General features: G+C 46.4%; 2 protein-coding genes and 1 long non-coding RNA gene across 5 annotated transcripts in view; 2 read left to right on the plus strand and 1 right to left on the minus strand.

Moving 5' to 3' along the window:
- Window positions 1–4,347, minus strand: part of LOC113971138 (solute carrier family 13 member 2-like) — an 11,917-nt gene extending 7,570 nt beyond the window's left edge. Inside the window, exons 1-3 of the mRNA XM_027690739.1 lie at window positions 4,214–4,347; window positions 1,048–1,176; window positions 544–680 (exon numbers count right to left, since the gene is read on the minus strand). Coding sequence (XP_027546540.1) covers window positions 544–680; window positions 1,048–1,176; window positions 4,214–4,315 — 368 coding nt within the window. The 5' untranslated portion in view covers window positions 4,316–4,347. The remainder of the gene's footprint in view (window positions 1–543; window positions 681–1,047; window positions 1,177–4,213) is intronic.
- The window catches only part of LOC113971139, a 22,641-nt gene extending 15,420 nt beyond the window's left edge, over window positions 1–7,221 (plus strand). For 2 of the 3 annotated variants that reach the window (XR_003535453.1, XR_003535452.1), the window contains exons 2-3: window positions 2,748–2,865; window positions 5,724–7,221. This is a non-coding gene — a long non-coding RNA (uncharacterized LOC113971139). The remainder of the gene's footprint in view (window positions 1–2,747; window positions 2,866–5,723) is intronic. The other variant, XR_003535451.1, reaches the window with a different exon arrangement.
- Window positions 7,222–7,281: 60 nt separating this feature from the next.
- Window positions 7,282–12,432, plus strand: SLC46A1 (solute carrier family 46 member 1). Its single transcript, XM_027691211.1, has 5 exons — window positions 7,282–7,530; window positions 8,021–8,873; window positions 9,240–9,323; window positions 10,340–10,496; window positions 11,040–12,432. Exons 1-5 carry the CDS (start codon window positions 7,282–7,284, stop codon window positions 11,125–11,127), a joined length of 1,431 nt encoding a protein of 476 aa, XP_027547012.1. The 3' UTR covers window positions 11,128–12,432.
- The last annotated feature ends 730 nt before the right edge of the window (window positions 12,433–13,162 follow it).

Below are 13,162 nucleotides of genomic sequence, written 5' to 3' on the forward strand. Positions count from 1 at the left end.
ACTCTGTGATTTGCCTCAAAATTATTCTTTAGATGAGATGTAGATTACATGAGATGGAAAGGGGTTTATCTTGTATGCATTTTTATTCTATTGCTTTGTAATTTCCTTCAGTATTCCCTCTTGTTAGGAGCTAAGACAGATTAAATAGGGTGCTCTGCATAGCTTAGAGTTCTAGTCTGGAAAACACTTGCTGTTTTCCAAACAAGCATCCTCATGTTTTCTCTTCTCTTGGCAATCAGTGTAGCAGGCAGAGAGTCCATGTTTGCTGTGTTTCATCTGTAGTCTTTCCTGACTGTCTGAAGCTGTGTCTTACCACCATTGACTCTCTTGTTGCTATTTCTCCATCTAAAGCCATTTGGAATTCAAAAAAAGGCACACCAGGTCTGTAGCACATCACAGGATCCCCATTTGCAAGGTTAGCTCAGGCACTAACTTGGACTGCAGGAAAGCGTGTGTAGGCTATGATTTGTAGATTCACATAGGAGATGGGGACTAATGCCATAAAGTCCTTTATCCCATGATATTTTTTTGACTGTTACTCACAAGGCTGGTCTGACACCAGTGAGAAGCAAGACTTTCAGGGCCACACGCTTGTGTAGGTTCCAGTTCTCAATGGCAATGGCCATCAGCAGTCCCCCAATGAAAAGCATATTGGAGTCCTTTAAATATTCCCGACAGACCTGTAGCATGGAACAAGGGAGAGAAAATAGTCAGAAGAAGCCAAGAGAGAAGGCATTTTCTGAGGGAGGTTGTTCCAAAGCCATTAGCACAGAGTAACTCTGGGTTGCATCTGAACAGTGAATTTGCTTTGATTTCAGATTAGCAGCTCCACCCAGAGCTCACTGTAGGCTCGTGCAAGTTCTATTCCATGAAGAAGACACCCAATTCCCTGTGTAACAGCAGTGGAATAATAATAGTAGTAGTAGTAGTAGTAGTAGTAATAATAATAATAATAATAATAATAATGGGAAATAATCCCTGAATAAGAGAAGCTTATTAATCACTGATTAACACATAGGCCAATGTCTATGGAGTAGGATCTCTTACTGTTGTTGAATCCATGATATTCATTAGTGGGAACAGCAGGACGGGCAGGAGAGCTGTGACAGCCAATGGCAGGGCTTCTGTGCACCAGAAAAGTGCCATCACTATGATAACATAACCACATTCGGCCTCCTGGGGGGCAAGAGGGGAAGAGGAGACATGATCAGAACACACTGTACATGGCACTTGGGCTTCCAGAAGGCAACAGCCCATAATTACCTGATAAAGGTATACCCCATAAATTATACCCATAAAGGTATACCCCATAATTGCCTGATAAAGGGATTAGAGAAACGGTTATTTCCTGTCCTTGTCTCCCATGTATCCTTTGACCTATGCAGATTTTAATCAAATGACAAACCGTTCAATAACCTTGTCAGAACTCTGAGAAAAAGATGAATCCTCCAGGGGGTGAAAAAATATTAACTTAGGAAAAGAAACAAATGGATGACTTTGAACCTTTCATGATAAGGGATTGGGAGTCACTGCACAGTATTTGTGATTGTGCTGATGGTGTTATATTCTGTATTTATGTCCTTGAGTTGTAGAAATAATTATGATCCAGTCAAGGCTTCTTCACCTTCTGCTTCACGTGTTCCAGGATATGGCACAGGTGAACCCCAACTAATCTAAATAGCCTGGATTCCTTATACTGTAAATATTTTACAATTTTTCATTGGATTTTTAGCTTAGTAGAGGCTTTGAAAGGCTCACTGACAGACTGGTCACAGGTCCTTTCAGCTTTCACTGACTTGTTTGTTTGATGAAAGTATGATTCCCTATTTCACATTACTCATCTTCTGAGAAAACATTGATTTAGTTCTGCTTTGGACAACCCCTCCAAATTTTATATAAAAATGTTTAAGACAGTCAGATTCAGAATTACTTGTCACAACAGATTTTCATATGGTTGGGCTGGGGATGAAAGCTAGAAGAAGTTATATTGCAGGTTGTTGTGTCTTCCTCATTTTGGAACTCGCGCAATAATGGGTGACAGCAAATCTAAAGGAAGCAAAACGTGGTTGTTTGGACTCGGATAAAGAATGTCCACTAAAATATACTGGACAGTATGAATGAAATCGCAGGGATGCTTATTGAAGCTGGATTACAGAGGATTAAAACAAGGAGCTGGGATAAGGGCTGGCAGGATTGAATTTGTGATGCTTTAGAACACGCTCAGGACTTCTGAGCGTGGCATGGAGGCTATGGAGCTGGTGACTGGGATGAAGGGGGGAGCAGTAAGAACATTAATTATCCATCCCATCAAGCACTGAAAGAAATGTTTCATTTTGATGATCCTTTTTATCCATTTTTGTTTTTAAAAGACACCTATAGGTGCCTTTTGAGAGACCCTAGAAGGGCTTTGGGACGAATGTCATAGGCACAGTGTTATTGGCTTCCATCCTGCTGTGAACGGGCTCTTGGTAAAAGTGGGGAAAAGGTTTTTCACAAAGTCAGTTTTCCTGTAAGGACATTTATCTGTCCTTAAGCAAAATTTTTAGCATTGTTTGCTCTCAATTATAATAGTTTGGTGTCCAGTGCTATGTCATTATAGGGCAGGTTAATAGCTCAACAGAATAGAAAAATGTGAAATTCCATCCTGTGAGCTGCCTGCTCACATCACTGCTGCACATGGAGGCACCAGCTTTTCCTGCTCGGCATTGCCACGGTGCACAATTCTAACCCAAAAAATCCTCTTACAGGTTGCAAAGGGAAAAGTCCAGGACATTTTAAATTTCTGTGTTGTTGCTGACTACGTAGAAACCAGAGAGAGTAATTTTCGCAGAGGAACTGAGGCAAGACTGCCAAATCATTCCACAAGTAACACCATGGACTTACTGTATGTAACAATGCCTCCAGCAAGTGAGCTTGAACTTGTAGCCTCAAGATAAAAAAAAATAAACTCTCTCTGGCTTCTTAGAACTCTTCTGATCCAGATCTCTTTTCCCGTCAGGAACTCTTTTGACTATGAAAAGTTGTCTAGCAAAAAAGGTACTTTTTCTGTTTTTCCTGCTAGTAAGCTTTTAAGTAATGATTTAAACTATTTTATTTACTTAGTGAGAGAGTGAGGTGCCACGCCTGAACAGTTACCACACTGCACCTCCAGCCAGTACCACTCTATCATTCACGCTCGCAATCCTCCTGGTCAGAGCTCTAAAGTCTCCAATAACACTCAGAGCTGTGAGGAGGAAAGAGCTTTGGGACAGGCAGGGAAGAGTTAGTGAAGTGCAGAAGGAAGCTTGGAGAAGGAGACTCTAAAGGGGGAGTCAGCAGGGATCAGGAGACAGGCACAGGCAGAGAGCAAAGAGCTACAGCTGGACGTCCAAAGAGCAGTGACAGGAGAGGCAGATTGGGACGAGTTATTTCAAGATCCTGGGGCTGTAATAAGAGACCTGAAGGCCAGAGATGAGATATTTCTGCATGAAGAGCTTGGGAGTGTGAGAAACATGCCAGAGTGAAGGAGCAGCAGAAGGCTGGCAGGCTGCTGGCTCACAGAGCTCTGTTTAAATGATCAGTGATCAATGTCCCAGATCAGGGATCAAAATGATCAATGTCCTATTACTACAACTGCTTGTGGTTAACTTTTTCTGAAGGTACCCTAAGCAAGGTGTCTTCAAAACTTGGCATTTTAAATTTAAAATCCTTGTTTGGGAAGGTTCTTACAGAAATATGCTAAAACAAGAGTGAAATACATAGTTTTTCTCCTTATGTGTCAGAATGCCTTGTCCCTCTGACCAAGGAAAATGCCTCTTCTAGATGGCAGTGACAACAAGGAAAAAGAAGATGTGGACTGGATACTGTTAGAAAGTCAGAAGAGAGTTTAAATTGAAGCTTAGATTGGAACTTAGGTTCACACCTAAGTGTGAATCTTCAGCATAGAAAGTCCTTTGCTAAATTAGTCCAAAAACAAAAGTCACCAATCACATGTCACTGAGTGTTCTTCTAGAAGATGCAATGACACATGTATCTGTTCATCCATCATTGCTTTTACATTGCCCCAATATCTGTAGGTGTCTGATCAGGGAAAGAAAAACCAAAAGACATCTTCAAGCAATAAATGAAGGTTCTCTGAGAAAGAATCTGTGCGTTCTGTTCACTCTGTCACTTACAAGGAGCAGCTCTGAGATGCAGAGATTTGGCTTTTAAATTGAACTTAAAAAATTCTTACCTTGGTAGGCACCGCCAGAGGAAGAGCAAGAGCGATAAGGGGTACTAAAATTATGATGAGGTATTTCCTGAAGGCCAGGATCATCTCCAAGATGCCAGCCATGGTGCTGGAGCTAGCCCAGTGCTGAAAGGCCTGGGATCTGCTGCTGGAGACTATATAAACACTGGGGAATATTAACCATTGACCTCAGGAGATTGGGTGTTGATTTTGGAACTGTAATCGGAGAAAGAAGGAAGAGAACAAAGAAGGGAGGAGACAGCAAAAGTGTGTCAGACCAGGAACTTTCTTAAGAAATCTTCCTGAAAGGTGGACAGTTCAGGACAGAATTAACTCCTTGTAGACCAAGTAAATTTATTAAAAGCAAACTGAAAGTACTGAATTTTAAAAAAATATTAATGGTTTTGTCTTTAATAATATCATCTTTGAATAGGTACTGTCATTCCTCCTATAAAAAAGGGAAACTGCTCCCTCCAAAATGGGTTGAAAATTGCTTTAAAAATATGTAGAGCCCTGAAAACCACATCTGCATCTCTAATAATCAAATACAGGCATTAGAAACAACGATGAAAAATGTTATATAAACATCATTGTGTTCACTAAGAAATTCAGTCTGGGTAGCAAAATCCACTGGGCAGAGCTCCTGTCACCAGGTGCCACATCAAGTTCCTGGCATGCAGGGACTGACAGTCCTTACCCTAGATCTTAGTGGACTGGCAAAGACTTGGCTACAGGGCATCACTTTGCAGACACTGGGCTTTTTTGTTTCACCTTTCAGCTCTTGCAGGTTTATAGGCACAGCTTTGGGAACTTGGAGGATGTACTGGGGGCAAAAAAAGTAAAGAAAAAAAAGGTGCTATGGGGAAATTACCAGCAATTCTTGTCCCAGTTGCAGGAAACCTCCAAAATACAAGCTGTGAATTACTTGAATCTGTAAATACACAGGAATGGAACCAAAGTTTTTTGGTGTCTCGTTAATGTCACTTCGATGGCTTTATTTGGTAGATCATACAAGCGCATGCCTCAGATAAAGATTATAACATTTCCATTTTATTGGTATAAACTGTCTTGGCGCTGTTTATAGTTTACTCAAGCAGAGATACAAAAAGGGAAGCACAGACATTAGGTCATCTGATGTCGGCTCCACAAAAAGCTTCTGCTGTTTCTCTCTCCCTTTTCTGCCAGGGCTTGTTTTCTTTCAACAATGTGCTTATGATGGAAAACCAGGGGGGTTTCAGTTGCCAGAGCTGCAAGCTTGACTTGGACATATTGCTCACAACAAACAGAGCTTTAGCATTTTACCCTTAATACAAAAAGAACGAGAAAGAGCTTTCAAATGAATTATATTCCCCCACATTTTTGCATCCATTTAATGTTTAATTAGTGTCTGAAAATGTGTAGTGGCAAAATCAGCCAACAGCAAGGTATTTTTTTCTACGTTTTACTCTAATGCCCTAAGGTTGCAATGAAAATCTAAAAGAACACGTCATTTTTGCATCTCTGTAACATGAAGGTCGGCCTCCAACTGCAGCTTCATCCGTGGAGTGTAAATAACAACGTGGAAGGGTCTCAGCCGATGAATTGTGCCTGTTCTTCAGAAGCAACATGTCCTCAGCGATCGTTTCCTCTGTCACGTGAGTCACAATACCTGCAAAGATGCTAGAAATGAGCTCTCTAAGTGTGTTACGTTTGTCTTGTTTGAGCTTTGCCTGTGGCCTATTAACAGTCCCTTGGAGTTGTCAAAGGAGCAATGCCAATTTACATTAGTTTGGAACAGTTTATACAAACGGGTTAATCTAACACTCTGAATCCCGTGCTTTGAATTTTAACAGCAACTTGGTCTTTGCTCACTGATCTGCTCTTTGAGACAGACCAAACCTCATAGGAAACCAAACAGCACAGCCAAAGCCTCTTTTATTAACTGAGCTTATAAGTTATTTTGTCCTTTATAGAAAGAAGTGTTTTCTAATGTGCTGTGAATTAATATAAGTGATCACATATTGCTAACTACAACATTTCACAGATCCGACTGCATTTAAAATGTTGACTTCTGCTTTGTTTGGAGAGAAGAAAAAACAGGGTTTACATTTAAATTTCTTCAACCATCAGGCTGGGGAGCAGCCCAGTAGAAAAGGACCTGGGGGTTCTGGCTGACAGCTGAACTTGAGCCTGTGTGTGCCCAGGTGGCCAAGGGCAACCTGGCTTGTACCAGTAACAATGTGGCCAGCAAGACTAGGGCAGTGCTGGCCGCTGCTGAGGCCAGACCTTGAACCTTGGGTTCAGTTTTGGGCCCCTCACAACAAGAAAGGCATTGAGGCGCTGGAGCGTGTCCAGAGAAGGGAACGGAGATGGGGAAGGGTCTGGAGCACAAGTCTGATGAGGAGCGGCTGAGGGAGCTGGGGGGGCTCAGCCTGGAGAAAAGGAGGCTCAGGGAGGACTTTATAAGGGTTAGAGGGGCAGCTGAACAAGGGGTGGCTGAGGTCACTCGTTTTGTTCAGCCTGGATGAGACCAAGGGGAGCCCATATCGAGGTCTGCAGCTTCCTCATGAGGGGCAGAGGAGGGGCAGGGACTGTTCTCTCCTCTCTGGTGACCAGCGACAGGACTTGAGGGAGTGGCATGAAGCCATGCCATGGGGATTTAGATTGGATGTGAGGGAAAATTCCTCCACGGAAAGGGTTGTCCAACCCTGGCAGAGGCTGCCCAGGGCAGCGGCGGAGTTACCATCCCTAGAGGGATTTAAGTGTGTGGATATGGCACTTGGGGACATGGTTTAGCGGTGGCCTTGGCCGTGCTGGGTTAACGTCGGTCTCCGTGATCTCAGAGGGCTTTTCCCACCTCAACAATTCTATGAAACAACACACGGCGAGGGGGGGGGAAGGCGGGGGGGAGCTGAGCGCTGCATCTTTATCACCGGAGTCGCTGCAGCGGCAACACCGAGGGATCCTGGGGACTCGCTGAACCCTCCCGGTTCCCGCGGGCGGCGGGGCGGAGCGGAGGGGCCCGGCCCGGGCGGAGCGGACCCTGTCCCGGCCCGGCCGGGCCGCGCTGCTCCCGCCCCGCCATGGCCGCCATGGCTGAGCCGCCGCCGCCACCCGGCGCCCCCTCGGCGCCCCCCGCCCGCCGCCGCCTTTGCCCGCCGCTGCTGCCCGCGGCCGAGCCGGTGCTGTTCCTGACCACCGTGTCCGTGGGGCTGCAGGGCCCGCTCACCACCCAGTACCTGTGGGACCGGTTGGGCGCCGAGCGCGGCTACCATCGCCACAACAGCAGCGACTCCGCCGGCTGCGGGAACAGCAGCGCTGTCGCCGACCCGCTGCAGCAGGTGAGGGGGCATCGGGGGAGAGGGGGGACGAGGGAGTCCTCAGGGAGTCCTGGGGGACCAGGGAGGAACAGGGAAGGGGAGCAGAGGAAAGGGGAGCTTCAGGGGTAGGTGGGGAGTCGGCGGGAGAAGGGACACCCAGGGGGAGCGGGGTGACCCGGGGAAGCCCCGGGGAAGTCCCGGGGAAAAGGAGAGTCCGGGGGAGCGGGGAGCTCAGGGGAAAGAGGGGACGCCGGGCGAGTGGATAAACCAGGAGCCCAAAAGGAGCAGGGGGTCCGAGGGGAGCCCTGGGGGTGCAGGGAATCCATGGGAGTGGGGAGGAGCAGGGAAAGAGGGGAGCTCGGGAGGAGTGGGGTGTCCGGGGAGACAGTGGAGCCCCAAGAGGATCAGGAAGCCCGGAGGGGAAGGGCAGCTTGGGGAGAGCGGGGCAGTGGAGAGCCCAGGGTGGCACTGGGTGCTGTTGAGAGCCCTCAGCCACCTGTTTCTCTTGCAGGAGGTGGAAGCCCTGGTCTCCCACTGGAACCTCTACATCAACTTGGGGGGCTTCTTTGTCTGTCTCTTCTCGGTGACTCTGTTTGGACCATGGAGCGACAGCGTGGGCCGCCGTCCGGCGCTCATCCTACCGGCAGCGGGCATAGCCCTGCAAACGGCCGTCTACCTGCTGGTCATGTACCTGGAGCTGCACGTCGCCTACTTGCTCGTGGGACGCCTTCTGAGTGGCCTGACAGGAGACTACAACCTGATCCTGGCCAGCTGCTTTGCCTACGTGGCCGACACCAGTGACAGGCGCACGCGGACGTTCCGGGTGGCCATCCTCGAGGCGTGCCTGGGCTGCGCGGGCATGCTGGCCAGCATCGGTGGTGGCCAGTGGCGCAAGGCCCAGGGCTACATCAACCCCTTCTGGCTGGCCTTTGCTGCCCCTCTTGCTGCCACTCTCTATGCTGCTTTCTGCCTTCGGGAGTCAGTGAAGCAGAGGAAACCAGCCAAGCTGTTCACGCTCAGCCATTACAAGGCTGTGTACAGGCTGTACACGGCCCCAGAGCACCCGAGCTCCAGGTGGAAGCTCGCTCTTTACTCTCTGGCTTTTTTCCTTCTTGTCACAGTGCATTTTGGAGCGAAGGACCTCTTTGTTTTGTATGAGCTTGGCTTTCCTCTCTGCTGGGCTTCTGACCTCATCGGGTACGGCTCCGCTGCCAACTACCTGGCTTACCTGAGCAGCCTGGGAGGGCTGCGGCTGCTGCAGCTCTGCCTTGAAGACAGCTGGGTGGCAGAGATAGCATTGATCTCGAACATTGCCGGACTGGTTGTGATTTCTCTCGCTACCACAACAGCACTGATGTTTACAGGTGATGCTGAATTCTTAAATCCTTATATTTCAGGCTTAGCGCAGAGATGCCAGTAGATGCAGGAGGGCACATGGAGGAAGTTCTGCCTCCATTTCACCCTGTGCACCAACAAAGCTGTGTCTTGCTAATGGCAATGCTGGCCAAACACTAAAGTTGAACGTGCATCCATATTTCCTAGAATATTGGGTTTCCCAGAGCTGTATTACAGTGCAGACACAGGCTAAAGTGGATTATAGGATCTAGGAGGATGAATTGAGTCTAAATACAGCAGGGAGAAACTGCCTGCAGCTACAGATTTCTGGGACTGACTTTGGAGACTTTATTTTTCAGCTGAGCTTTCCCTAATGTGCTGTATCTTGCTCACAGGTTATGGGATTCTGTTCCTTTCCATGGCAGCCACTCCAGTCATCAGATCCAAGCTCTCCAAGCTGGTCAGCGAGACAGAACAGGGTAAGGAGTTAGCTGGTGTGCTTAAGCCAGGTCCTGAAACACTGTCTTCTTGGAACACTGAAACCAAAACGTTTGAGGAAGCTAGGACTTCTGTGGTTCCTGTGGACTCCTGTGTCCTTGCACTTGCCTTCAGAGCCAGGATAGCATTTTATTTTTTTCAGAGTAATTGTCATTCATTGATTTACACTGGCTACATTTTCAAGATGAGGACAAGGAAAGCAAGATGAAAAGAATTTGCAGGAATGGTTCATTCATCTATCTGTTCATCTCCAAAAGGTTTACAAGGAGCAAGGGTTAAAATGGGTTATATAACAAGGAGAAAAGAGTGATTCTCCTGACCATAACTTTTCTCTGTAGATCAGTAACAGGGGGAAGAACCAGATGTTGTTGGAGGGTTATATCATTGACCGTGGTAAAAGATCATGGATAACCTGTAGGAGGAGCATATTTGCCTTTCGTCCAATAATGTATTTGGAGATTGTGCACTTGCTGTGAAACATGGCATAGGAATGTGTCTGAGGCAGAGGGAGGAGGGAGTTGAGGTAGCAACAATCAATAGGGGATTTTTCAGAATTCATGTTTCTTATTTTAGAATGAAGATGGTGCGTACTCGACACCAGATTATGATGCTTAATCTATAAATTGCTGTCTTCTGCTGTACTTAATATTTAACAAGTGATAAGATATGCTTTTCAGTAAACAGATCTATATAGCCCTAGTCTGAAGCATTTACAATCCAGCTGATAGATAATATCCCTGGTCAGCCCAGGCGATACCAATTCTGCAGGTTGGTGAGATGGTCCTGGCTACAGAGAGAAGCAAGTGGGACAGGTTTAACCTGCCAGGCCAACTCTGTGTCCCAGCTTACCACACTTGATACTCACACACCAGTTTTCTGATGGAAGTGCAAACCCTTAGGAAGATTCACAGAATCCCACTGAAGGTGACGTGTTAAAGCCATTTGCAGGCATTAACCACCTGTCTATCTCACCATTAATCTCTTATCTCTTTTCCAGGTGCTCTCTTTGCTTCTGTTGCCTGCGTGCAAGGGCTGTGTTCCCTCGTGGCTACAGGAGTGTTCAACTCTCTCTACCCTGTGACCTTGCACTTCATGAGAGGATTCCCGTTTCTCTTCGGGGCTATAATCCTTCTTATTCCAGCAGCTATCATTGGGTAATTTAGTTCAAATTTCTGAACTTTGCCACAGGACCTGTGAAATGCCACGTGGAAAATATTATTTACTCCTCTTAGGAGAGACAGTTTTTAAGGCATATTTTCAATTGAGCTTATGAGAGGGTGTTTGGTACCCCAGTAAACAGAGATGCAGGTCATTTCTTCTGGAATCTGAGTGCTAGGGATAAACCTGCAGCCTGAGTAATGTAGCTGCAAATATTCAGAATGCTTCAAAGTTTCACTCCACCCTCAGTGGAATCCAAAATCTGGAGCTAAATTTGAAAGTCCTCCTTTATGGGAGAGATAGAGCTCTCAGCAGTCTCTCTTCCTGTCATTTCTTTAATAATTAAAGCAAAAGTTGTATTGTGATAGAAAGCATCCCGTGGAAGGCTCTGGGAGAAGGAATGTGTTGGGATTTGCTGTAGAAGTGCAACAGCTCTTGTCAGGGTCATTTCGTTCTGTTCCTTTGAAACTTTAAAACTCACTTAATTCAGCGACATCCCAGTGTGCCTTCAAAGGTTCTAACTGTTTGTTCTTTCCTAGGTGGATTCAAATCTGGGACTCAAAACATGACTACAATCACTTCCAAGATGCTCCCCCATCCCCTGCAAAAGGCGGAGCAGCAACTTAGCAACAAAGAATTGGCCAGCACAGCAGTGTCCACCTGAAGACTGTTCTTTATTCTTCCCTCAAAGCACAGATTAGTGTGGGAGGGACACCCTCCTTGCCCCTACTAACTTTTAAATGCCAGCTAGTTGGAAATCATGGCTCTGATTACAGGAGGAACCTGATTTGCAGATGTGAATAACTCCTCAACATTGTATTGGCTCATCTGTCAGAGAAAACCCAAGAGACCCAAAAGGCAACCAAGCTGTTGTGGGCCATTTGCAAGGCTGGTTAGTGGTTTGGGGTTTGGAGAAGGCACCGTGACATGCTTTTAAGGGGGAGAGAGGACTGAGTTCTGGTTTAATTGCCAAACACATTCCCCTCTGAGTACTGCAGTATGTAGCAGATGAGCTTTTGGTGTGAGTGAGGCATGGACTGAAGCCTGCAGAGCCAGACTGAAGCAGAGGTACCCAACAGTGTACTGCTGAGGAGGAAGATCCATGATCTGGATCAGCATGTTGCCTGTAAAAATCCTACAAGTGTCACATGCCAGACCAAGCTCCCACAGAAATCCTTATGGAGAGGGCTAGTTTAGCACAAGAGTGCTATTGCTGTCCTTATTGACTGAACCAGCTTCAGTTTTGCAAGTTAAAGGTGTCCTAGGAAGAGGATCTAACTCATGAAGCGTTTGTAGGAGTGCCAGTTGCATGTCCTGCCTGTTTGCAGCTCAGCCCAGGATCTCAAAGGTGCTTTTAAAAAGTAACAGATCGTCTGAGAATACTACAGCGCAAACAGAATATATCCTGAGTTGGAAGGAGCCCACAAGGATCATCAAAGCAACTCCTGTCAGTGCCTTAATTGACAGTTTGATGAACTTAAGGCTAAAATTGCCAAACTGGACCCCCCCTAAGTGAAGCCCCTTACACTGTAGATGTGCCCTGGTGTCTTGGGAAATCACTGCTGTGCTAATGGCAGAGTCCTTCCTCACCAATACACTGTGCTGTAGTGATGAGCTGGTGTGGGACTAGTGTCTTTAAAGTTAATTTTTTGTTGTTGTACGGGGCACAACTTCATGTTGGTGACCTCAGTTCTGCTGCCTCTCTCAGGATCTGTTGATGCCAGTAGGCAAATCTCATGTTCATGGTGCTTAGAATTGTTCCTTTCAAAGCACTGCCTGTATTGCCGCAATCCTGTTTTCTTCCAAGTGCCATAAACCAGCAGTTCTGTGTACACTGCACTGCACATGCTGTTCAAGTACCTGCAATAATGTCATTACTATTACTTTCAAAATGAATAAAACCTCCATTCTCTTTTATGGCTCATAAAATGACAGATTTCTTGTGCAGCTGTTGATATCGTTTGTCCTTGCCCTTTCCGGGGCTTCTCTCCATTATTTTTATGCTTTGTCCTTTATTGAAGACTTTGCAGTAAAGAAGCAGCAGTGGGAATTTATCTGCCTTGTGGAGAATGAGTGTGTGAGAGTCACAAGTCAGGAAAAATGCAGGTTTGGGACTTGCAAGGAGCCAAAACTTACTTTTCCTGACCACCCGAGTAAAGGTTGCGGGAGTGCTTTGTCTAAAACCTGTCCTTAAGTATGAAGTAAATATGAAATGCTTATACACAGCCTTGTTCCCATCCATTAGGAGTTTGTGACAAAAGCAGGGGAACGGGGGAGAGGAAAAACAAGATAATTGGGGAGTAGAGAAGCAGGAGGTAGAGAAGCAGAGAGGCTTAAAGAACTTGGTGTTACGCCACTTGCTCTGTGTGGGAATGCCAGAGGACATAAGAGTTACGGGTCTGATTGCTGGGCTAAGCCCAGAATGAACCTCCCTGAGGAACAGGGCATGCTGTGAGTGTTGTGGTAGATGTTTGTGGCTGAACTGATTGTGAAGTAAAGTTCTTCTCTACCACGGGCTCCATGGATGCCAATCCAAGCGGCTGCTCAGTGTGCAGTGAGGTGGAACTTGTGTACTGGCTCTGCTCCCCTGCTTGTGCCAGTGTGCTTGCAGGGGAGAAATTCAATAGGAACTATTATGCCTTATTAAAAAAATTAAAGCAAA

This window comes from Neopelma chrysocephalum, unplaced genomic scaffold, assembly GCF_003984885.1.
Source record: "Neopelma chrysocephalum unplaced genomic scaffold, ASM398488v2 Primary Assembly neopelma1_82, whole genome shotgun sequence".
Lineage (NCBI taxonomy): Eukaryota > Metazoa > Chordata > Aves > Passeriformes > Pipridae > Neopelma > Neopelma chrysocephalum.

Bases quoted from the DNA above. Each gene is read 5' to 3' on its own strand.
- SLC46A1 (XM_027691211.1), top strand. From the start codon at position 7,282: ATGGCTGAGCCGCCGCCGCCACCCGGCGCCCCCTCGGCGCCCCCCGCC. The intron at 8,874-9,239 runs GTGATGCTGAAT...TCTTGCTCACAG, and splicing joins AACAGCACTGATGTTTACAG to GTTATGGGATTCTGTTCCTT. The intron at 10,497-11,039 runs GTAATTTAGTTC...GTTCTTTCCTAG, and splicing joins ATTCCAGCAGCTATCATTGG to GTGGATTCAAATCTGGGACT.